The sequence below is a fragment of the Cydia pomonella genome, chromosome 18 (assembly GCF_033807575.1).
Source record: "Cydia pomonella isolate Wapato2018A chromosome 18, ilCydPomo1, whole genome shotgun sequence".
In the NCBI taxonomy this organism is placed as follows: domain Eukaryota; kingdom Metazoa; phylum Arthropoda; class Insecta; order Lepidoptera; family Tortricidae; genus Cydia; species Cydia pomonella.
The window spans coordinates 13,232,218-13,259,418 of NC_084720.1; the positions used below are offsets into that span (position 1 = coordinate 13,232,218).

The window sequence follows — 27,201 nt, forward strand, 5'->3', positions numbered from 1 at the left end:
GATGACAACGAGATAGACAAATTTTGTTTCCATGCCACATTATTTTGCGTTTTTCATTAATTTTTCCTCCTCCGCGTTTTTTTTTTAGAAAACAGTCATGTTTGTGTATTGTGTTCGGTATACGGGAAAACTGCGGTGCACCCTATTAAAAAACTTCCCGTGATAGAAATTGCGGGTAGTTTTTAATTTGTAAATACAACTTTTTATCTTGTTGCTCTATATTTACTTGTCTTCGTATGGTCTTCTGATTTGAAGTTAATAACGATCTCTAGAATTCATTTTCACAACAAAATGTAAAACCAATATCATATCAATTTGCAACTTTTAAGAGTTGCAACAATGTTATGTGTGTACGATTAAACACCTATGTATTAGAAACTATAAAACGGACGCGTGAAGATTATTGCCTTCTTTGTCATAAATAGGTTCCAATTCCAATATTGAAATGCTCCAATTTGAACGCTTCTACGAAGTCAATATACTTCTCTCTTGAGTTCCACTGTGCTATTTGCCTGCCTTTTGTGACTGATCCGTCAACAGATTGTTAACAGACGCCTCTTCTTGTTTAACCGAAGATTTGAGTGCTTGTTACTCGGGTTAAGTGGTTGTTGTTGGCTCATTACCTGTGGCTTGTGTGTATAGTCAGCAACCCAGGGAATTGTGCTGTTAAAAGCTGACCCGCTCTTATGGCTAAGATCCTAGGGGTGAGTTCTGAATAGTGGATGAAGGTATTATATTTGTTAACTTGTACCATGTACGGTCGGCAAATACCAAGGTACTTAAATAATCGAGCTCGTTCTTAAGCTTTTAGTTATAGTGGCGATTTAAGTGGAGACACATTAGTTGCGTGCTGTAGAAACAAATTGTCCGTGGATAGCGGAGATTATATTGTCACGACAGCAATCCTGAAGCTTTGTCGGTAATCTATTGAGGTACCTAGTTATCGGGATGAAACATTACTACTACTTCTGCGTAGACTTTTGTTCATTAAGGCTAGTAAGGAAATTGCTAATTACTGTTGCTACTTAATTATTTCTAAATTTGTTTTCGCGCTACCTAGTTAATATTTTTTACCTTCCCTTGAGGAGGCAATTGCACAAAATGGGTCAAAATGTAGCCATAACATTCTCTAAGCTCTAGAAGATAATATAAGACACATGTTTTACCAGTTTATCAAATATACTGTTTTTTTTTTCAGGGTTGCTGCTGTCATCCAATTTGTAATGTGTACCACAGCAACAAACGATATCTCAGTACAGGTGACAACTCAAATATTTATTTCACTTTTGAAGATCACTATGCAAATCTTTATGACCTTCAAATTTCTCTTAAAAATCACCCCATGGCGGTATTTTCTATTATATATCCTTTACAGATACCTGCCAAATCTTGTTTCGGTTAATTCATTACGGAATTTTATTTTCATAATCAAAAACTTGTAAATACAAAGTTGGTGTAACTGTAAAAATATCATATTGCATTGTTGCTTTGTTGCCTTCAAATCTCTATGAGGCGACGACATCTAATTCGCGCGGTTTCCCATGCATCTAAAATACTTCCATTATTAATTATGATGATGTTTGTTTCAGATGGACTCAGGTGCATACGCGTGGAGTGCGTGGGGTACTTGGAGCCCTTGTTCGAGGACCTGCGGCGGTGGTGTGGCCGTTCAAAAGCGCGAGTGCTTGCCCAGGTATAAGTTCATTCCCTACTTGTTAGATACAGAAGAACCATGGGCCACAAAATATAACTTGTGCGTTAACAGTGTGCTTCGACCCGGAGTTCTAGATGGCGTAGCCGTGCAAATTTGTGTAATAATGTCTTATAATATTTATTTATTTATTATTATTTATTATATAGTGTATAAATTAAATACGGGCAAATCTTTAACCGGTGGTTAGCCGAAAAATAAATTGAGATATCATTTGCCTAGAAATACAATGAAAATATTTACCATACAAAATAATTCGGCAGCAATGTAAAGCAACACATGACCATACATCGGGGTTTTTGGTGCGGGAATTATTTCGTGTATTTATAACTTTGTTTATGGTAAAATAATGATTAAACTATAAATTAAACTAAGGTAGTAAGCTTCAAAAGTGCTTATAAATGTTAAACAGTTTTGACTATTTTTTACTAGTGTAAAACATTCCCGCACTGAAAACCCCGATGTATGCACATGATTTCTTAATTAATGATTAGGTACACGGATAAATTCTATGTCTGGTTTAATTTATCGCCCGTATTGAATTTATACACTGTATATGCGGCTAAGTATCTGGCGGGGAAGTAAAAGACCAACTTCTATTTACATTTCGGTGACCAGTGCTATAATGTATGATATCGGTATTGGTCATATATCGTCGGTATGATATACATACATAAATACCTGGGTTCCGAAGGGCTAATGACCAATTTATTATCACATTTAACATCTATTGGAAGATTGGAACCTAAACACGCAAATCTAACGATTAACACGTCTGAGAACAAATATGTACAAATCTGACGTTTGTATGCACATTACAAACTTATCAGTACCGATGACAGAGCTAGCAACTTACACATTTTTTGACGACCGGTCTGACCTAGTGGGTAGTGACCCTGCCTATGAAGCTGATGGTCTCGGGTTCAAATGCTGGTAAGAGCATATGTTTGTTTGATGAACACGGATATTTGTTTCTGAGTCATGGGTGTTTTCAATGTATATAAGAATTTATGATTATATATTATATATATCGTTGTCAGGGTACCTACAACACAAGCCTTATTGAGCTTACTGTGGGACGTAGTCAATTTGTGTAATAATGTCCTATAATATTTATTTATTTAAACATTATTTCTAAACATGTCCCTTTACCACCGGCAAATATAACTTTGCCATGTGCTCCGGTGTACAAAACCAACGTTGCAAGAACATAATTTAACGGTTTTCTTAGATAGTGGCGCTTCGAATCCATGCTTAGGCAAGGTGATAATCGTTTGCGCTACGATAACGACCCTCTTTATGTCTCTCTATCACTCTCCCCTATTAGTGCGACAGCGATAGTGGTGTTTCGTTCGAACGATTGGCATATTGGCTAAGCACCCAGAAATGCCATTCCCATTGCTTACCTAGCATGGGAATATCAATATTACAGCGCTCTCTGAAGAAGGCTCTCTGAACACGTCAACCAAACCGGCTGACTTTCATAATAAAGTAACTATTTATCGTCACTGAGTAAACATTTTCAAAATTGTAAACAGTATTTTCTTGAATAAGCGGTGAGAATATCGTTATATCTGCATTTTATATTTAATAATTGGACGGATTAGAGCCCGGAGCAAGCTATCGCACAGACTTTGCAATGACTGAAGTGTACATTTTTCAGCATCCCCTTTCCGCTTGGATCACATTACACTGGATTGCGAGATCTTGATTCCCGCACGAGCAACTAATAAAATTTCTCGGCCAGTTCGATAAAGTTTGAGACACGATAATCACATGCTCATTAGGGCCCATCGACATCTGATGTGCGTCAATCAGCGCACAATCGCTTGTTACAGCTTGGCGCTACGGGGTTTCCATTACCTTCGTTTAGCGGGTAAAAGGCTGCAGTGACCTTTGCACTGGCGGCTTTTATATTTTACGGTTTTTAGTTGGGTTCCGAACTATGCCAACTATTTCTGCCTTAGTGTTTGACAGCAGGACGTTAATGTTACATTATTTAGATTGAGGCAGTATCAGCAATGCTGCTGCTGTAGTATTGTTGCAGCAGCGAAAACTGGCGATGTCACCGTCAATCTCCTTGATAAAATGTGTGATGAGTTAGAACGTTCTTCGTTAAATTTGGCTAACTTATAAATTAATATACTTAGATGGTAAAAGATTAAAACACGTCACATTCATATTCTATTCTATTTTTCTGGATCATCGATTTGAAACTTTGAGATAGAACGAAGAACCAATTTGCGACTGAATAACAATAATTTTCAAAAATATTAACATTAATTTTAAGTACGAACTCGACACGGTCATGGATCCCTAATTCCTTTATACAGAATCTTCAATTTTATTAAATCCGTAAGTACAACCTAAAAATAATAAATTTAATACACCGGCGGTGTAAAAAGTCTTTTGTAAGGCGAATTACCGTAATGGGCTTGTAAACGCCATGTTTACAATTTTTGCTCTGGCCCGACACTTCGACCGCCCGCTGTAGCAAATTAACGGACAAGGTTTAAAAGGTAACCCCGCAAACCGAGGTTACTTTCATACATTTTTAAGTTTGATTTTTACGACGTTTATTACAAAAAATAGGAAAGTTTTAGAAAAGGAATGTAATTGTTCATTGCAACCGAAAAAACTGAAAGAAATCGTAAGTGTAATCGATGTGTTTGCTGCCCACCTTCATGCGCATATGTACTAATTTCCATTAAATACCGCAGTTTATTCTATGCAATATTCCCCAGGCTAGTTTAGTATTTACTGCCTTTTCAAATCGTAAGTGACATTTATAAACACATTCAATTGTTAAAATTATTTTAAACGCGTACCTAAACGCTCCACGTTTCGACCCGGTTTTGATGATCTTCGACTAAATAATAGGTAATAATATAATGATTATTTACAATAACAATACACATAATGGATATATACAGAGGATAATTATAACTAGCTTACATTTAAAATAGGCCCTTGAGGCATTGAATCAAGGATGCTGGTGGCATTTCCTCGTTGTATCGCAATACTGATATGTTGTGCGAGGAAGCCGTCAGCCCCATAATATAATATAATTTTAATAGTTATATTCATTGCTTAAAACCAAGACGACTGGAAATCGAGGGGGAGGCCTTTGCCCAGCAGTGGGACACCGTATAGGCATATAATAATAACAATAGTTATATTCAATTTTATCATTAATTTGTTTACCGTATTGCATTTAATTCAAATTTCAATCAAACTGATTTTGTTATGTTCCCCTATGTTTGTTATGCGTGTAGAATACACAAGCAACTTGACGTTTATCTCTCGACATTTTCCCAAGCTTTGAAGAAATCAGTCCTGGCGTCCGCAGGCGCCCACTTAATTAACATTGACGGTATTTTGATTACCTACTTATCATACTAACAGGACTCTGCTATCCAAAGGAAAAAGGTCGTAACGTAGTAAAGGCTTCGTATACAGAGTGGAAAATACACATTCGAAAAGTAAAAACGAGGTAAACAAAATGTAGTTAAATTCATTTTAAGGAATGACTTACATTAAAAGAAATGTGATATATTATTATTGTGATAAATCGTTTTTATTTGTGTACTTTTTTCTAATCAATTTAGTGTCATAACATTTCTTATATTGTTTTTTTTTTCAAAATATTGTCAAAATACATTATTCACAAATTACAAAAATAAGTACATTTACTTATAACTACTTAAATACTTACACAAATTGGGACTTGGGAACTAAGTGTTACACCGACCAACAGGTCGGTTTGTGCAAATAAAATCGGTTTGAGGATATTGATATAAACTTCCTTTATTACGAAATTCAGTTATTTTTGGTTTTTTTTTTCAGTGTACTTATAGCTTCCTGAAAAATAATTGTAAGTCGATTTAATACACTATCTTGTACTAACCATAAGTAGGTAAACTTTTCGGTTTGGGCTGGTAGTCTGAAAAAAAAAAACAAACATATAATGTTAGCTCAACTATTTATAAATTATCATGTCATATTATTTTTATGTCGTGATCATAAGAAAATGTTCTTATAGATATTCTCTTAAAATCTCAAAATTTATTACTGCCAGTTTTCATTGCTCCAAATACAATATACTCGTAGTTCCTTAAGTATACAAATAGCGGCTCATTTACCTTGCTTACCCTGTACTGGTAGTCATATCGGTGATATTTCCTGGTTAAGGATGTAAAGTTATCCATCCCGTAACGGGCGTATTAATGATGATTAAAGATCATTTGGTAATTAGAAGGATGCTTTTATGGATAATAAATAAGCATTATTTGAGACTGGATTGGTGATTTGGGCAAGTGTGTTAGGAGTTGAAATATGTAAATAAAGTGTATTTTTCTAGCAATATATAACAATGTATCAATTTTCTGTAATAGACTAGTCTAGTAGTATGTATTGACGAAAAATAATTTCAAACCTTACACGAATTTCTAGACTTCAAATTTTCCACCGTGACATCTCATCAATGAAGTACCTAATGTAATAAACTTAAATGATGGTAGAATTTGCGACAAGGATTTTACTGACTACTTACTTAAATTATTATGTCACTTAAACAATCTTTATTTAGCCGTTCCACAAACCGTTAATCATAAAACGTAAACATCACACGATTAGACACGACATGAAATTCCTTTAAATTACTATATACTTCATAAAGCTTTAATTTAAACCTTAAATCAATGCTTTAAAAGCTATTTTGGATTAATTATTAGTTAGGGCAAGAAATATAACGAAGTCCTGTTGATAGCGTGCCGTATAACATCCTCGACAAATTAGGATAGGCGCCATTTGTCATGGACACGTAAGGGCAGAGTACACATTCAAATTAGTGGGGTAATAAGTCTATATGAGTTATGGACTCGATGTAGTTGAGGAATTTCGAAGGACCCTGTGATCTGTGATTCGTTAAAGTTGTAGATAGGTCACATTTTTGACAATTGATATTACGCAAAGCACGTTTAATAATGAAATGAACATTGAATGAAAAAAGTTTGATAAAAATATGAAAAGTGAAAAAGTTACTCATAGTAACTAAGTCAGTGAAGAAGTATTTCTAGTACCTAGGTACCGAAGAAAAAAAAACCTATATCTAAAAGCTAGTTTTTTATATGAAACCCAAGATGTTTTGCGACTGGACTCACCTCTACCTAGTTAAGAAAGTTCTTTTAAGTTTAACAGATGTGGATGATACGGCTAACAGATAGCTGTGGGCTATTCCGATTTTATAATTATTTTCGGGTACGGAACCCTAAACGTATTATGCTAAGGATTTTTCAAAGTAAATTAGATTACAGCGTTTGAGGCAATTTGTAACTTACGTCGTTAATTTCATTAGGAAGGCTTTGTGGTACCGCTCAAGTTTTATTTCGTCTGTATTTGAAAGGAAACAGTGAATAAGTGTGAAGGGTGTAATTAGAATGGTCGGATTTATCTATCCTTGAAATGAGGAACGATGAACAGTTTTTGAACCTACCTAAGTATTTTAGTCTTAAACATGTCCACGAGTTCGTTCATGCTTCGAAGATTATTGACCCCCTTTGCAAATAATTATGCTGCCTGTAAATAAGCTTACCTTTTTGTAGTATATCTAGAACCCTGTGCTATCACTCGTGATTCAATTTTATGATCCTTTAGTTTCTCGATTTCCAATCATAACACTATACTTATTTGAAATAAGGTACATAGCAAGAACAAATACCTTTGCTGAAGCTTAGGACCTTTGCTAGATATCGAAACTATCGAAAGGTATGCTCTAAGTCTTGTCAGCTAGTGAAGCTTTTCATCCACTGGGATACCGTAGGAACACAACTCACTATATAAAATCGGCTTTAACTTAATGACGATCTGTTTGTTTCAGGCCCGGGTCCACTAATACGACGCTTCCAACGCCGACCGTGCGAGTGTCCAGGCAAACCCGCAGCGCGGACTGCGTCGGGGTCACGAGGAGATATCACCAGTGCAATATGGCTGTACGTTTTGACTTATTCTGAACTGAGACTGCTAATTATTATTATTATTTGTAAAGTAGGCAGGCAGTTGAAAAAACTGATAATGCCTGTATCCAGAGTCATCAATAAAGTTTTCAGTGTTGAGTAGAATTTGCATTGCGCGCATATAATTTATTCTTAAACTCATTGAATCTTTGGGCCGATACTATATCCTCTGGGAGTGTGTTCCAAGCTTTGACCACTCTGTTGCTTAAGAAGTGTCTATGAGGATTGTTGTAGGACCTGCGAGATACCAGCTTTTACTGATGACCTCTCAGACGGTTGTTGTTATTGCGCTCTAGCATCTTATGAAAATCTTTGAGGTCATAGTGTTGGGTTGTATTTAGTTGTAAGATGTTGGTCTCCTGTTGGCAACAAACAGTGTGTTGTGCCCAAAGATTGGTCTTAACAGAAGACAACTTCCCAATCAGTAAAAATTTACGAACGGTGACAGAGATTTCGATACAACTGATCTTTAATTTTAAACCGCAGTGAGTATTGGATTGCAATGAGTACAGCTAAAAAGCTAAGAGCTATGTTTTATCATTGTATCAATTTATCTCATTTATTTGTGAGGGTTAAGTGTCTAAACTACTTTAATTGCGATACAGTAAAGAAATGAGTTAGAAGATATCCCAAGGCACCCGCAATGGATACTGCATGGGTACTTAACGGTCTCGTCTTGTGACAATGTCACAGGTAGAATACGAGTATGTTCAGAAACTCGTTGATAACTATTTTGTTCGTGACATACTGCATTTGAATATAAATATGTTAATAAATTCATTTCCTCTGACACGAAACAATTGATAAAAGGTATAATAAACGCAAAACTCATTCACGGAACTTTTCCAGTCACGGCAATAAAAACGTAATGATTTGTTCGTTGTGGCTTGAAGCCTGATAAGCGCCGACTAAAAGCTCTTGATTACCGACGACGATTGAATTACAAATGTAAATTAGTATTGTTTCGTTTTAATAGCTTTTATAAGCTTGAACCTGTAAGGTCTATGATTCATTTCGAAATTCGATGGCGATATATATGTCATTTTTATTAGACTTGTATCAAACCTGCAAAACTCTTCCAAACTGGAAACTTAAAACCAACTGTTTTTTCTTTTAATTTTTTACAAAAAATTGTTAATATAACTCTGAATTTAATGTCTCTTAGTCTTATAAACTATGCGAGTGATATAATATTAAAGTTGAAATGCACTTTCACCACCTGACTTCTGTGCCAACGCCAAATGCCTAGTTAATCTAGCAAATAATCTTTTAGCTCAGAAACATTTTAGTATTTAATTTAATGTGATTTTTAGAGGTTAATATGTGTTGGTACTTAGCTATGACTGGAAATATGTCACTCTGCTCAAAAATAATTACCTTCAGGTAGGGTTCATCGTAAAACTCATTTTTAGAAATAAAATAGATATAATTTTGAATTAATATTGAAAAACGAGGCGCGTTATCTCACATATCTGATTCAAAGAATAAAGTAGTAAAAGAAAGACAATGAGTAAAGCTGTAAACATAAATACAACTTACTGACTGTAAATTTCTTGGAGGATTAAAAAACTGGAGATGCCTTGACTGTAATTTTCTGTACAAAACAGTCTGTCGATTTTTGCGGGGGAGGGGCACGTCAAATGTATGGATATTTCTACGTAACGTACAAATAGCCATGTCAGATAAACGTTCATACAATACATATGACCATTAGCCGAGCTTTTCGACAGAGGGGTAAGCTTTTAAAGGCGTCTCCAGTTGTTAAATCCTCCAAGGTAAAGGAGAATGGGCAATTTGTCCCATGGATGTATACTGTTGAGACATATCTCGTTTGAAAGGGTTTACTCTTAGCATTATTTTATTGTATGACACCAACTTTGGATAACTTGCAGGGACTGAGCAATTTAAAAAAAAGAGTGGCCAATATAAACGGTTGTTTTACAAAGTAATTGTTATGTAGCCGGTTGTTAGGTGTTTAGTATGAAAGAATATGAGAAATTCTAGATTTCTGTTTACCACTACTTACGTTTAAGTACGTACAGGGCTGGAATTAGTTGATAAAACATATGCTTGAATTAAAAATACTGCTATTAAACACTGAAACTTGCTTGTATACTCAAGCCATATATATCATTTAAAAGACATTTTTATAAGGTATTTTAATATATATATACTTGCACTCTAATGCTTGCAGGGGCGGTAATAAAACTAGTTTTTTCGTTAATTAAGTGTGGTAAATGCCGCTTTGTTTGTTCTACCTGGCACTAGATGGAGCCTTGGTAGCCGTTTGGGTAATTTTTACTAGTGGTATATACAATTGAGTTTTATCCTATTTGGAAGGTCTTCAATTAAGCATTAATTACTTATATGACACCAAAGACCGAAAGTGTCCAGGGAAGATGATATTAATAATTTTGATCATGCGCTGCGGCGTAAACTGGAACTAAAAAATGTCATTCATATAGAGTTACTTTTGTAACCATTTACATCACTTTGCATGCCTGAAATATAATGAAAAAGTAATTTATATTTTTTTTTAAATTATTACTGCTCAATAAATGGCACTAAACTACTTAATTATGATTTTTCAAATCCTATCTAGTACTGACATCTTGCGTGCAATAGGAGAACCGAATGAGCGGCAAATGCTGGATCCGTATAGTCGCTTATAAACGCTTAAAAAGGTCAACGAAGAATAAGTTTGTTTAATTCGGAACTTTGACAATAAAACGAGTTGTTACCTTGAACGAGTAAGTGTCGTCTATTTATCTCTCTTGCTCTTACATATTCGAGTGATAAAGGTAGAAAAAGCATTATATTTTTTAAAGTTCGCGTTATGTCCCGCTAGAAACGTTATATAAACTTATTATTAAACATGAAATAAGATTCCTAAGCAATAAGTAGGTAAGTAAATGTATTTATGGAGTACCATAATTAGCAGCAAGAAAATAAATCTAAGTTTATATGTTACGATAAATTAAATCGTAAAAAGGTACTATGTACATACTTGTTTTGTCTCTCTGCAGGAAAATTGTGTAAACGTGAAACATTTGAGATTGCGCCGCGGTTCAAAGCAACGTTCCCTTCGTTTGCCATATGAAGCAGGATTAAATTGTGTAGTTTTAAGTTCTCATGTAAGTGAATTGTGAAATTCTTAGTGAGAATAAAGAATCTTAAACCTAAAATTAACGCAGTGAATACATTACAAGCATCAGCGACTCTTAACTGTTTGCCAAGCTAAGATAGTAGCTGTATTTCGTTCCATTATATATACGTATAAAATAAAAACTTTTGAATACATTTAACACCTTTATTTCATATAAATTGAAAAATAACTGACGGCATACATTTTCTAGTGAATAGGTGCATCCAGATATACAGGTACATTTTCTAGTGAAGAGAATGCATGGTTATTGCGCCAATCTCGGACCATTTGCGATTGGTTTGCTAAGGGCACCGCTAGCTGGTGCGGATGCACAGAGCACTTATACATACCTTATTAAATAAAAACTTTTGAATACATTTAACATCTTTATTTCATATAAATTGAAAAATAAGTGACGGCATAGATTTTCTTCACGGTCGCACAAATATTATCAGGACGAGTCGACAAGTTACTTTAAAGCAAGCATTGGTGAATAGGTGCATCCAGATCCAGATAAGGTAATGCATGGTTATTGCGCCAATCTCGGACCATTTGCGATTAGTTTGCTAGCTGGAGCGGGTTAACGAAAAACAGTAACTGGCGACGCTAACTGGCGCGGACGCGTGCAACGAATTTTACCTACAAAGGCACCCGCGCGCGTGCACCCGCTCCGTGCACTCGCGCCAGCTAGCAAACGCCCTTAACCTTTTAAACGCCAAGAATACCTTAAGGCGTCTTAACTAGCTATGCTCAAAGCGTCATAAATACATTATAGCTGATATAGCCGCTGTCAGAGTAACCTTCACACTTTCAAGTAAGGTTTAGGGCATAGGGCGTCCGCAACGTCGCGCGTGTGCATGGAGCGGGCGTGCGGCTTACAGTATCAGCAACGCTAACTGGCGCGGACGCGTGCGACTGATTTTACTTACAAAGGCACCTGCGCGTGTTTGCCCGCTCCGTGCACTAGCGCCAGCTAGCAAACGCCCTTAACCTTTTGAACGTCAAGAACACCTAAAGGCGCCGTCACTAGACATGATTTAAGGGTCATGAACACATTAATGATTATAGCTGTTATAATCGCTGTCAAAGTCCCTAATGTAATACTCATGCACTTTCAAGCTCACTTGCGCCCGTGACCTTGGCGTGTGAGTAACGTTTTTGTTTATGGCGTTCAAATGGTAAAGTATCAATGTCGTAATGCGTCGCTAGCGCGTTATTTTCGAATCGCACCCGTGCTCCCGTGTTGGACTGCACACGCGGTGTACACTTCTTGTTATTGTAACCGTTTGTGCGCCTAGATAACACAAGTACACAACTCGCAATATGCTCGCGTGCTCTTGTTTATATGTAAAGTACGTCTTCTAGGGCCGTGGATTGGACCCACGCGACCGGCGGGGCGGTGAGCGGCATACATTGGTCGCAATGCAAGCTGTAAAGCTAGTGCAGTGCATGAGGGACGCGCGGCTTTCTCTCACCACATCTTTAGGTGTTCTTGCCGTTCAAAAGGCTAAAAGCACCTAATGAGGTGGCTTTACATTAGCTAGATGCCGGCCCACACGCCGATCCGGTGTACAGGCTAAGGAAATCGCTATGTAGGCCAATTCGAAAGTGCAACTGACATTAAACCAATTTTAGAATAATATTGGAATGATACCAGTTAGCTGTCATTCGTGCGTTCATTTCGCACTTATACGCATGTATTTGTGCGAGCGAGACGCCCGCAACTAACTGATATGAGTCCAATATTACTCTAATATCGGTGTGCACGCCCCTTTTTATTCATAAGCAAGGTACGATTGAACCACTATAGAAGGCAGCGAAGAGGCCGGCAATGGAACTGGTAGCGTTTGATGGAGACAGTTTTCTGTCAAATGCAAGTTCAAATTGGCCTGACTGTCTCACTCGCACACCGGAGTAGCGTTTCATATAAGCGTAGCGTTTGTTATATCCAATCGATCCGCTCTATTCAGTAGGTTTCATTATCTCGATCCATCAGTTAAGTAACAATCTCTTCAATCTGGTGGATCGAGATGGTGGATCCTACTGGACAGATGGAACCTATGGATAGGAAAACGTTATGCTCAACAACTTGGTAGCAGAAGCGATGTGATTTTTTAAAATCGCGACTGTGTCATTGACATAATATATCTGAGGACGGGCCTTACGGGCAATAAGAATGGGGCCAGTACAGCTGTGTTACGCACACGAGTTTGAGCCAATCGTGCAGTCTAACGCCACAAGTACCACAACGTGATTGGTTGATGAGTTCGCATTACGCACGCGATTGATCGCATCTAGTTGCGTTAGACAGCACGATTGGCTCGAATTTGTGAATGACACAACAGCAGCGGTATCATGGTTGTGTTTTTGTCACTTGTCATGTTATGCGTCACTTTCGCACTTACATATTTGTTAGAACATGACAGGTATGGTGACAAATGATAGACAGCCGTCCATCTTAGCCCTGCTGAACTAGCACTATCGTCATTGCCCCTAAGGTCGGTCCTTAGATATATGGTAAGCGTCAGGATAGCGGTGGACCTCAGCGAATTTCAAAGAAATATTTATAAACATATTGTACCTTCTGTGTACCTCAGTGTACCTTTAATAGAAACCAGTGTACCTTTCCCCAAAACGAGATATTTTACAAAACGGTCCACCCGCTAACCTGACGTCAGGATGGCGGGTGGACCTATGAAATCTTGCATTATACCGCACTAAAAGTATGCAGTTATATTGTGCATGAGCTTAGCCTAGCTTGTTTTGGGGAGAGGTACACCGGTTTCTATTTCTATTTACAGAGGTACACTGAAGGTACAGTCACCATCATATATATCGGAGCGGCCAAGGTACCCACGAATATCTGAACATGCCTCTACTGTCAAGAGGTTAGAGTGCGTGTTTAGAGATCTTTGAGCACCTCGGCCACTCCGATATATCTGATGGCGACTGTACCATATAACTGCATACTTTTAGTGCGGTATAATGCAAGATTTCATAGGTCCAACCGCAATCCTGACGTCAGAATGGCGGGTGGACTTTTTCTTAAATATCTCGTTTTGGGTTAGGTACACAGAAGGTACAGTATGTTTATAAATACTTACTGCTATGGCGCAGCGACCCGAAGTGGATCTTGGCCTCCGACATCAAAGACCGCCATGCTTCTCTGTCCAAAACCGTTTCCATCTAGTCGACGGCGCCGAGTTCGCTAAGGTCTTTTTGCATTTCGTCTCTCCAGCGGGACCTACCTAGGACGTCTAGACGGTCTTCGGCCATTTGGAACTTCAGAGTACGCCCTCCAGGCTGCACGATCCTCACCCATCTGCACTACGTACCCGAGTCATCGGAGTCTGGCAGCGCGAAAAATCCTAGGACTCACACGTGGAGAGGATGGAACCTGGAGACTCCACAGGAATCAGGAGATTGAAGATCTGGTGTCCGAGCCGAACGTCATTGGATGTTTATAAATATTTCTTTGAAATTCGCTGAGGTCCACCCGCCATCTAGACGCCAGATGTCAATGCCGAGTGCGACCGCCCTTAAACCGGTGTATTATCTCTAGTCTCTCCAATATGTTCTCCTGGTGGGTCCACGGGGTTTATTTAGTGTTATCATAAACAGTGTTCACCAGCGGGTCTACGGGTACCTAATTATTTTTACCATGGGCCGACCATGAACACGATTCTATTTTTAAAACGTAACCCGCGTAGCTACTTCAGTCTTAGGCAGTATATACTCTACACCACGTTCACAAAAGATTGATATTTTAGGTAAAAACTCACATTTCGCTATATTTGTCCATAGTAAATACTAATTCAAAAACTGTAGGGTAGGGCCTAAAATCTTCTGTGATAGTAATGTAGAAATAAATACTGTTGACAGGCGGTCAACGGTATTTAGTACAATAATAATTACACTGAAACAATTCGTATAGAATACAGAACCTATGAATAATATATATCTAGAGAATCTAACTTTAATGCAATAATATAATTGAACAAAAGATATACATTAGTACGAGTAGTACGATCAACCTATATGTCTATTTTTAATAGTCTTAATGTTCGTGTATCGGTTCTGTATTCTATGGCCATTAATTATGCTTTATTTTTCAACTTTCTTTGACTACAGACAAGTACACATTATATTTGCTTTTTTCTTGAACTTTATCTTGCCCATGTTCGATTCTTCTTATGTCGATGCATCCTCATTATTTCCGTATGGTTTCTGAAAATACAATAACAGTTTTTGTAATGTTTTCTAATACCTATGTTTGAAGTCGGTTTCCTATTTTTAAGAGAAGTTTTTTTTTTTCATGTAAGTACCTTTTTTTTCAAGTGGGGTAAATTAGAGCAGATGGGATACCTATCGACAATTATGTCAATAAACAGTTTTACGTTCCATCAAGAATTGAGAGGTTGCCTCAATTCCTCATGGAACCCATGATGTAAGCTAGACCTTTACACAAATATTCCTTAAACCTCGTTAAGCAAGTAGCTTCTTTACAAACATAACAAAGAAGACAAATCGTCTAGCGTGAAATACGCATCGTTAAAGAGTTCTTTTCTGGTCCTGATCAGAAGTTCCACTTCTTCAAATAGCACTTTTTTGAATGGCAATGCCTGGTCTGTTGATGAAACTAAAAAACGCCTATAAGATTTGGGGATTTCCCTTAATTCCTCGTGGTTTTGTCAAAAATAGGACCATCTTGGAACTATACACCCACTTTCAAACGATAACTAATTTTCAACATTGGTTCAGAAATGACGAAGATCTTACTTAACATATATACAAAAAAAAAGTTTTTGAAGTCGGTTAAAAAGTAGTATCTTTACAATACTTCCTTTTACTAAGAAGGGATAACTACTACAATTTGCTTACTAAGTAAGTACTTACTTACTATTAGTATCAGATTGGAGTCGACTCGAGAGTCGATAAAATGGGCGTCGCTATCCTTTCCGGGTGGGGGGGATTTCACCGCATGAAAAAGAGACACATATAGTGAGTTCTTACTGTTCTACCAAACTACATATATAAAGTAGTCGTACTTTTTGAGTCAAATTAATTTAATTCTAAAGGTGCGACGTAATGGCCTGAAGCCCGCTCTTAGCATACCTAGTTATACTATTTGATGGATATTGGTGTTAATTTATAATACGTTTAACTATTCATTGTCTTTACCTAATTATCTTTACCTTTTGCCGACCGGTTTGGCCTAGTGGGTAGTGACCCTGCCTATGAAGCCGATGGTCCCGAGTTTGAATCGCGTAAGGGCATTTCTTTGTTTGATGAATACAGATATTTGTTCCTAAGGCTTGCGTGTTTTCTATGTATATACGTAAATATATATTTATCTAAATATGTATGTTTAACGTCGCCTAGTACCCATAGTACAAGCTTTGATTAGTTTGGGGCCAATCTGTGTAAGATTGTCCCTACATATTTATTTATTTATTACCTAACGTAACCTACATTAGGTAATGAAAGTATTTTATTTTTGTAAGGGTAACAGTTTTGTTGGGATATAAAATGGTTAATGATAAAAACTAATACTTTTACCAGCACTTTCACTTTATATTCATGTATTCGAAACCTATACATTTATGACATTAACTTTTGCAAGACGATAAGATTTTTTATTCACAATAACTTGTCCGTATTCGAACTGTCTGGCTACCCGGCTAGCCGTGGCTGCATGTGTACCCGGATTTTATACTCTGAAACTGGAACTAGTGACAGATAAGAGTCGATTGATGTTTTTTTAAAGATACTTATACTTAAATAGAATTACTTACCTATGTTTAATTAAAAGAAACTACTTATACATAATAATCCTTACAGTTTTAACCTATTTAACCTACCTACCTACCTACTTTTAATAGTAGTAGTTCGGTTCACTTCGTAGAAATACCTGTTCTAAGAATAATGAAAAAGAAAGAAGAGTAATAAAAATAAAGAATCTGGAAGTCGTTGAGGTGTTCCGTTCTTCATCAGCAATTCTACTTCAACAAATGTCACTTTATTGAGTAAAAATGCTTGTAATATTGATGAAAATCCTAAAATGACTATATGTATGCCTATCCTATACAATATGAGAAGCTCCTTCAGTTTCTCGTAGAACCTATCATCAGAACTGGACCTTGACACAAATGTTCCTTAAAAGCCTTACATGCTATAAACGAAATAAAATAAAAAAAACGCCTAAGGTAAAATACTTGTCGTTGAAGAGTTCCATTTCAGCAGTATCAGCATAGTTTCAGTAATATCAGCAGTTTCACTTCATCAAATGTCACTTGTTCAAATAAAAAAAACTTGATATGTTGACGAAAATCCTCAATTCCTCCTAATTGTGAATTCAAATCGATTTAAAATCCTCAATTCCTCATTGAATCCATCATCAGAACTGAACCTTGACACAAATGTTTCCTAAGAACCTAGCTTGCTACAAACTTAACAAAGAATAAGAATCGCGCGCGTTGAAGAGTTCCGTTCTGGTCAATATCACTAACTTGTTTAAATAAAAATGCTTGATATGTTGACGAGAATCCAAACATTACTGTATGTATTGTATGCCTATAAGATTTGAGGAATTTCTTCGATTTCTCATGGAACCCATCCTCAGAACTAGACCTTATGACACAAATGTCTTCAAGAACTTTACTTGCTACAAAATAAACAAATAAAACATATCGCGCGCGAATTGGCGAGTTCCATTTTGGCCAGCATCAGCTGTTGCATTTCGTCAAATGTCACATTTTAATAAAAATGCTTGATATGTAAATAAGAATCCAGAAATTATAAGATGTCAGGAATTCCCTCGATTATTTATGAAACCCATCATCAGAACTGAACATTGATATAAATACACCTTAAGAACGTTACTCGCTACAAGCTTAATAAAGAATACAAAACGCGTGCGTTGAAAAGTTCCGTTCTGGACAACATCAGCAGTTCCACTTGATCAAATATAACTTTTTTTTAATAAAACACCTAGAGATATTGATGAAAAAAAAAACTATATGTATTTCTATAAGGTTTGAGGTGTCCATCATCAGACCTAGACACTAGACACTGGTGTCTAGTACAGATATTTCTTAAGAACCTTACTTTCTACAAACTTAAAAGTTCCGAGGAATTGTTCGGATTAATCTCTGCCGCCTCTTTCCGTCACCGCTTTACGCTACATCATTTATATCTTCACCACTTAGATGGTTGGCAATCCTCAAATGTGCATTTCTCTAGAAACTTCCTGCCTCATACAGCTAAACTATGAAATGATCTGTCGCATGCGGTATTTCCGGCCCAATACGATCTTTAAAACTTTAAGGAAAGAGCGTATTCCTATCTTAAATGCCGGCACCGCACTTACAATCCCTATGGTGTAACAGATGTCCATGGCCAGCGGTAATTGCTTACCATCAGTTGATTCGTCCACTAGTTTGCCTCTTATATCACAACAAACAAAAAAAGAATAAAATCTCACGCGTTGAAGAGTTCCGTTTTAGTCAACATCACTAGTTCCACTTCATCAAATGCCACTAATGTGAATAAAAAAAGCTAAAGATATTGATGAAAATCCAAAATTACTATATACCTATAAAAATTGAGGAGAATGAGGAGTTCCGTCGCTTTCTCATGAAACACATCATCAGAACTGTACTTCGACAAAAATGTTTCTTGAGAACCTTACTCGCTACAAACTTAACAACGAAGAAAAATTGCGCGCGTTGGAGTTCCGTTTTGGTCAACATCAGTAGTTCCACATCATCAAATGTCACTTTTGTGAATAAAACTTGATAATATGTTGATGAAAATCCAATAAGTACTATATATATACCTATAACTTTTAAGAAATTCCCTCGATTCTTCATGGGACCCATCATCAGACCTTTACCTTGACACGAATGTTCCTAAAAACCTTAGTACTTAAAACTTACTTGCTACAAACTTAACTAATAAAACAAATCGCGCGCGAGTTGGCGAGTTCCATTCTGGTCAACATCAGCTGTTACACTTAGTCAAATGACAATTTTTTAATAAAAATGCTTGATATGTAAATTAAATCCCAGAAATTATTACATGTATGCCTATAAGATTTTAGGAATTCCCTCGATTCTTCATGAAACCCATCATCAGAACTGTACTTTGACAAAAATGTTTCTTAAGAACCTTACTTGGTACAAACTTAACGAAGAAAAATTGCACGCGTTGGAGTTCCGTTCTGGTCAACATCAGTAGTTCCACATCATCAAATGTCACTTTTGTGAATAAAAGTTGATAATATGTTGATGAAAATCCAATAAGTACTACATATATGCCTATAGCATTTAAGAAATTCCCTCGATTCTTCATGGGACCCATCATCAGACCTTTACCTTGACACAAATGTTCCTAAAAACCTTAATACTTAAAACTTACTTGCTACAAACTTAACTAATAAAACAAATCGCGCACGAGTTGGCGAGTTCCATTCTGGTCAACATTAGCTGTTACTTTTAGTCAAATGACACTTTTTTAATAATAATGCTTGATATGTGAATAAAATCCCAGAAATTATTACATGTATGCCTAAAAGATTTTAGGAATTCCCTCGATTCTTCATGAAACCCATCATCAGAACTGGACATTGATGTATTAAGTACACCTTAAGAACCTTACTCACTACAAGCTTAATAAAGAATACAAAACGTGTGCGTTGAAAAGTTCCGTTCTGGAACACATCAGCAGTTCCACTTGATTAAATGTAGCTTTTTTTTAATAAAACGGCCAAAGTTATTGATGTAAATCCAAAAAAAAACTATATGTATTTCTATAAGGTTTGAGGTATCTATCAGACCTGGATCTAGACACAGATGTTTCTTAACAACCTTACTTTCTACAAACTTATCAGGACAAATCTATTACGGCGAGTGTTCCATCGAATTGCTCGGATTAATCCTTGCCGCCTCTTTTCGTCATCGCTCTACGCTACAACATTTTTATTTTCACCACTTAGATGGTTGGCAGTCCTCAACTGTGCATTTCTCTAGAAACTACCTGCCTCATACAGCTAAACTATGAAATGATCTGTCGCCTGCGGTATTTCCGGACCAATACGACATTTAAAACTTTAAGAAAACAGCGTATTCCAATCTTAAAGGCCAGCACCAAACTTACAACCCCTATGGTTTAGCAGGTGTCCATGGGCGGCGGTAATCGCTTACCATCAGGTGTGACGTCTGCTCGTTTGCCTCTTATATCATAAAAAAAAAAACAAAGAAGAAAAATCTCGCGCGTTCAATAGTTCCGTTTTGGTCAACATCAGTAGTTCCACTTCATTAAATGCCACTAGTGGGAATGAAAAAGCTTAAGGTATTGATGAAAATCCAAAATGACTATATGCCTATAAGATTTGAGGTGTTCCCTCGCTTCCTCATGGAACCCATCGTCAGACCTTTACCTTGACACAAAGGTTCCTAAAAACCTTGGTACTTGAAACTTACTCGCTACAAACTTAACAAAGAAGACAAATCACGCGCGTGGAAGAGTTCCGTTTCTGATCAACATCAGCAGTTCCACTTCACCAAATGTACTTACTTACCACCCATTTATTTGAAACAGTACCTAGGTACTCCATTTTGATGCCGCCAGCTTGAAACTTCAATGGCCTCAGTGTCCGATGAACAACTTAAAAATGCTGAAAGTAATAACAATTATAATAAGTTGGGGAGTAGCAACCTTACACACCCGAGTGCTCCTGGGGAGTTCTGTTACCGGACATACAATAATAATAACAATAAATAAATATTATAGGGACATTTTTACACAAATTGACTGAGTCCCACGGCAAGCCGAGAAGGCTTGTTTTGTGGGTACTCATACAACGACATAATAATATATAATATACAAATACTTAAATACATAGAAAACATCCATGACTCAGGAACAAATATCTGTGCTCATCACACAAATAAATGCTCTTACCGGGATTCAAACCCAGGATCATCGACTTACTAGGCCAAACCGGTCGTGAAAAAAAGAGCAAAAAAAAAGAAAAATATGTCAAAAGAAAATGCGATTTGGAAACGTTATTCGCCACTTAATATATTATTATATCTGGTTCACAGCATTTATTTGGTGCTGATATAATGTCTGCAATATTACCCGAGTACATTAAAATATGAATAAATTATCATAAATTCAGAAGATGGTCCCAATAACAGTTCATTTTTACATGGAAAAATGGCTTTCATGTAAAATGTTTGTCAGACATATTTTTGGAAGTATAGTACAATCATTAACTTAGAAATATAGGTAACATTTCACGAATAAAAATACGGTAACACATATTTTTAATTATTTTTTTAACTTATCCTACGCAAAATAGAATTGGAGAAACTGACATAGGGACTATCATTCGACACGACACGTATAGTAAAGTATGAATCCGCTCTAAGTCCCCTTACATAGACAGTGGGAAGTAAAATAATTCTTGTTCTGAAAACAATAAAATGTAAAATGATTAGGTAGGACAATCCAAACTTCTAAGGTCGCGTAGATCAGAAGTAGATATGAATTTGTTCGACAATACGATAGGAAACTTTTCAGCATTTACATTGGCATATTTTTTTTCTGGAATACTATCTAAATTGATCTTTGTATATATGCTATATTTTTTATATAATTTGGAGCCTTTATTTTCCATGGAGTCGAACGCTATATAGCAGCTATACGAGAAAAAATAATACTTTTATCTTACCTACCCCATGAATAGTGAAGATCATCAAGGAGCATACTCTCTGAGATCAATGGAATGGAGTGCCTTTCGATTGGAGAAAATTATAGCGTATTAGAAATATAATATTTTGTAATTACAATGTTGAATATTTTAAATTGCGTGTTTTGACAATTATTGTTGACAATATTACATTCAGAGTCATCTTGACATAACTTTAGAAATCCATAAACTAGTCTATACTTTTTAAAATGATGGAGTAAGACTGACGAGATTACCGCTATGTATAAATGTTTTACGTCAAGTAGAATTTTGCTTTAGAGCGACATCTGGCGTTGAGTAGAAAAGTTAAGGCGTAATTAACTACAATTAATTAACTCATTAAATGGTTTTATTTTGGTCCCTGCAACGATTTGACCCCAGTTATATTATACGAAAAATAGCTTATAAAAATACTTTTCACATGATATACATGGCATTTGTATACACTCTTATTTCGCTGTGTATCAAGTAATTTTTAGAATGACGATTTTTTTAAACTGTACATTGTGTCCCTTTAAATACTTTATCATTGGTGTTGATACAAAAAACATAAAGCATTTTTTATATTCTTTCGAATAAAATACGCTAAAACTTTTTATATCCCGCGTATAAGGAAATATAACTGCTTATATGCGCAACTTCTTTTTTTATATAGCTCGGTCCCTGCAAGTGGTCCAAGGTTGGTGCCATACATTAAAATAATACTACGATTAAGAGCTTTAAAACGACATATGTCTCAACAGTATACATCCATGGGACACTCCCCATACAAAAGTGCCCATTGTCCTTTAGAATGTTCTGTATTTCTAATTTTTCAGTACATTTAATATTTTTAATGAGAGTAAAATTGACGTTCAGCCTTTGTTTTAACGAATATATGATATCCTTTTTGTTATTTTTTTGACTGTTGGCGGCCAGTATCCGCTCCATTCCAAAAATGAGTTAGCTTAGCTTTTGGTTTTAAAGAGGTTAGATACTTAATAACATATCAGCAGTTATATTAATATTAATGGCCTTATGGTATTTTGTTGCAGCCATGTCACGCCGGGGTCGCGAGTGCATCAGACATGCGAGCGGAGCAGTGCTCGGCGTATGATCGCCGGCCGTTCCGGGGGCGGTTTTACACCTGGGTACCTTATATAGACGGTCAGTATTTACTTATTACTGCTTATGTGCAAGTTGCGGATAGATTCCAAAAAGTTCTCGTAGATTTCAGAAATCACAAGAAACAAAGTCCTTTCGTTTAGAAAAAAGAGTTTCCGAAAGTTTACCATGTGGAAATATTGTAGGTAATTATTGAAAGTTGTCGGCAGCTCATCAGTACGTTTATTTATTTTATACTATCGTTGTTTTTATAATCTTCGTTCTGTTACATTGCAAACATAATTACAATTGATCGTCAAGTTTCTTACTTTTTCAAATGATGTTACGTATGACCAGCAAATAATCCGAATTTGATATAATCATAGGCTGTCTTTGTTATTTAATCGTCTCTTACACTTGTCACGTGTTATAGGTACTAGCGACATCTTGTGACAAGTAGCAAACTCACTTAGCGTTTTTCAGTCGCTAAGATCAGATATATCGGGGCGGCCAAGGCCTCACAAATATATGAACACGACTCTACTGTTGAGGCACTAGAACGCACTCTAGTGTTCAGATATTTATGAGCAGCTCGGCCGCTTGGTACATCTGATGGGGACTGTTCAAGATAAATATCAATCACAAGAACACTTAGTCTTTTGATCCGTCTCAAAGAGATCCTCATTGATGCGGTTTCTCAATACAAGTCTCAAGTCAAGTCTTTCCAAACGCACGACTCTGACACCAATCATCGATACGTCGTGTTTATGTAAAGTACCTCTCTAATACTCTGTTTCACTTTTTCGTGACTACAAAATTCCACGTTCTAACTTAAATTGAAAGGTTAACAAGGTACGGTCACGTCTGAAAATATCGATACGAAAAAAATGTCAAAAATATGTATACACGACTTCATTGCCCATATATTAAGGTGTATACATATTTTTGGCATATGTTTCGTATCGATATTTACAGACGTAACTGTATTAGGAGGTCTAGGAGGGATTATTTACCATGAATGTTTGGCAACGAACTGATGTCACGGTGCCGTCAAAAGAGTAGAAAATATCATAAAATTTAAATTTTTGATAGATACATTGCCTTTAACAAAGTTATTTTATTGTGATAAGAAAAAGGTTAACTAGTGTCTTTTGAGTATTAAGCTAAGCTCTCTAAAAGTAGGATTTTGTCAGATATTTTAGCGTTGTGATGATAATTCAAATTATTTTTTCCCAAGTACATACGTATGTAATTTTCTATCAGAATTTTTATTTTTTACACGTTCTAATCAAGGGCAAATGCGGTGAAAAAAATTACACGTAAAGTAGGCTAAGCATATTTGAAAGAGCAAACTGTAATCAAAACCTTAAAATGTTACTTCATTGAGGTGCGGAAACATTTTGTTACGGATACGATTACCGATTCTACCTCAATGACATAGCCATATAATTTTAGTATAATAGCTAAGGGATCTGACAAGCAACATTTCAAACAGAAGTATATTTTCAAAATAATTGAGATAAAGCTAAAAACCCGCGCGGCAGCCATATCTTCCGCCGACAGTTTCGCGCGGCCCGCCATATATTTTGTTTCCTTCTATTTTATTAGCAGATGATAAATAAATAAATAGCGTGTAAGTCAATATGTTTATCAAAACGCTTACATCCTACTCCTTGTTACCAGGCGATTTTCCATGTACGCTGAACTGCAGACCTCTTGGGAAGCATTTCTACGCTTCTCTGGCCTTGGTGGCGGATGGTACTCCCTGCACCAGGCCTGGTCTCCGAGCCATTTGTGTCCAGGGGTCTTGTAAGGTAAGAGCTACCTAGTTAAGAACTTATCAACCAGACATTATCTTGCACATGTATTCATTTGTTTTCATGAAACTAACAACACAGCATGTTTTAAAAATACTTTGAGTAGGTGCATATTTTGCTGATTGGTCAATTATTCATCATCTTCATCATCTTCCTAGCGTTTATCCCAGCTTATTGTCACGGCCCATGGGAGCCTGGGGTCCGCTTGGCAACTAATCCCATGAATTGGCGTAGGCACTAGTTTTAGTTTTTTAGCTAATTGAACAATTATTAAGTTGATAAATTGAACTTTCACAATTTACGCAAATAACTTTAACAACAAGTTTAGTATGAAGACTGAGGCAGTGAATCTTCCTGTCACATGTGAAAGGTCAGGACAAATAGATTAATTTAAGTCTTAAATGAATGTACATTTAAATTTTAATCCCGTTTAATTAAAGTAAAAGTATTACTTTGCTAATCCGCGAAATCAGTGCTAACTTGTATACTTATTTGCGTATTTTTTGCATCCAATTAATCTTACCACCCTCCTAATTTTTAGTTTACGCCACTTTCTATTAATTATTTAGTCACGTATAATAAGAAATAAAGCACCAAAATCGTGACATGTTAATTATTCCCTTAATTACTATTATTTACTTATATTAATATTATTTAAATGTGGATCATAAAAGTACTGAGTCCGCATAGTAACATCCTAGCCAATAATTTGTGTTCGATTGTGGCCTATTATTCGTTGCAATAAAACGTCATGAATAGGCGATTGATTAAATTCACAGAGTAGTGCGAACAGAAGATTGGCCACAGAAACGAAATGAAGGCCCAGGCATTTTTGTAAGTCGTAGTTTGTAAAACGATTGCCATGTATGCAAGTTTCCAACTGGGAAGAGGATTCAGTATAAATTCATAGTAATTATAAATTATACATGATCTAGTCATTACAAATCATTAATTACGATATGTTTTGCTTAAGAAATCATAATAAAATACTTTTTTTACAATACATTTGTAGTTAAAACGATAGTTATAGACTTTAGTTATCCTTTTTAGCAAAATGACAAAAACGGAACCATCACAGTTTCAGTTTGGAGTATCGAGAAAAACCATTGTGGTTTAACGATACTTTTTTATCAAATATTCTGTAATTGTGATTTATCTGTAATAAATAAAAATAATAATAATAATCCTGCCGTCCGTCTGTCTCTTCGTATGTCACAGCCATTTTAGTCGAACACTATGAGTTATAATTATTTGTATGAAACTTGAAACACAAATGCTTTCCATGAAAATCTAAAATTGTTTTGAACATTGGTTGAACCATCAATGAAGTAAATATATCCAAGAAACTTTTGTTTTATTAAAAGTATGTAAGTGCCGCGAAGGAAAGCCCTTATTACTGGTACGGCTTTTTTAGGCTTAGAACGCACTGCGATAAAATTTTTGCTGTTTCATAACTACAAAAAGGATAACGTTCGGCATGCTTCATAAGCACGCACGCACTTGAAAGACTGAAGCCGCAAGAAATGAATCACAGTGCCGTGCTAACCCTTATATCGTATGAACTGTATGAAGGTCCCTCTATTAGGCTCGACCCGTACTTGGCTTTTTTTTTTAATAATAATTACCTACCTATGATAACTCCAATGTTTCTTCATTTCAAAATCGATGAACTGTTTTTACATAAACGCTATTTCTGTTACGAGTATAAGCTGTGAAAAGGTTATAAGTCTGTGCTATAAAATGCCCCGTTGCAATGTATCGGCAAGGACATGTTCGCCGTTATCGTAAATTTATTGAAACTATTGTTCTGGCGATAGATTCATTTCGCCTCGGAATGCGATCTGCGTCCCGGCCATGTATTCCCATAACTTGCGTACGCGTAAGCGAATGAATCTCACTTGGCCAATCTTACATGACCTCGAGATGCGTAGCAACTATGCATCTTTTGGACCTGGGATATAACCGTGAAAATCGAAGTTCGTCAATTGCGGGCATTTTTATCTGTCACTCTAATTACGTCTTAGTAAGAGTAAAAGAGAAAGATCCCCGCAATATGCGATTTTCGGTTTTTGCGGTAGGCCCCCCGAGGATGATTCACGCTAGAACGGACAGGATGCGGGCGTCCGACACTTCCGTTTTCGACGGTCAGTGATCACGTGATCCTTTATATAGAAAACGAAGTATCGGACGAATTAGCCCAGGCCCGGACCGTTCTAGTATGAGTCATCATGACATCCTTTAAGAACGCAATTAGATTATCATTATAATTAGACATGTCGAAGTGAAACTACTATGTGAAATAGTAAAGCGACGAACATTTGCGCTCACGGTCCTGCTTTTATAGCTGTGCTGCTTTTACTTGCTATTGACAAATATGTGTCACCATCTCACTCTGGCAGATTCCTATCTATCTCCTTCTGCCTCCATGAGTAGGTTTTATACTGGTCTTTATCTGAGCTTTTGATTCGCCCATGTTTTGTAACTGTTTGTAATGTGTTCCGCTTTGTTTCCCACTGTCGTTAGGAGATGTCATTAAACACATTTGGCTTGATACTACATGTTTCTCGTAGTTCATAGTTGTCAAAAAACTGGTTTAGGATAACATTTAAACTGCCCCACATAACATATCGTACTGTGTTGCAACGTAATGTCTGTAGGTCACAAATAAACTGCGT

General features: G+C 36.4%; 1 protein-coding gene across 1 annotated transcript in view; it reads left to right on the forward strand.

The window, feature by feature from the left end:
* Positions 1–1,368: 1,368 nt before the first annotated feature.
* Positions 1,369–27,201, forward strand: part of LOC133527507 (thrombospondin type-1 domain-containing protein 4-like) — a 61,758-nt gene continuing 35,925 nt past the window's right edge. The window contains exons 1-4 of the mRNA XM_061864545.1: positions 1,369–1,693; positions 7,590–7,701; positions 22,661–22,772; positions 24,393–24,523. Coding sequence (XP_061720529.1) covers positions 1,590–1,693; positions 7,590–7,701; positions 22,661–22,772; positions 24,393–24,523 — 459 coding nt within the window. The 5' untranslated portion in view covers positions 1,369–1,589. The remainder of the gene's footprint in view (positions 1,694–7,589; positions 7,702–22,660; positions 22,773–24,392; positions 24,524–27,201) is intronic.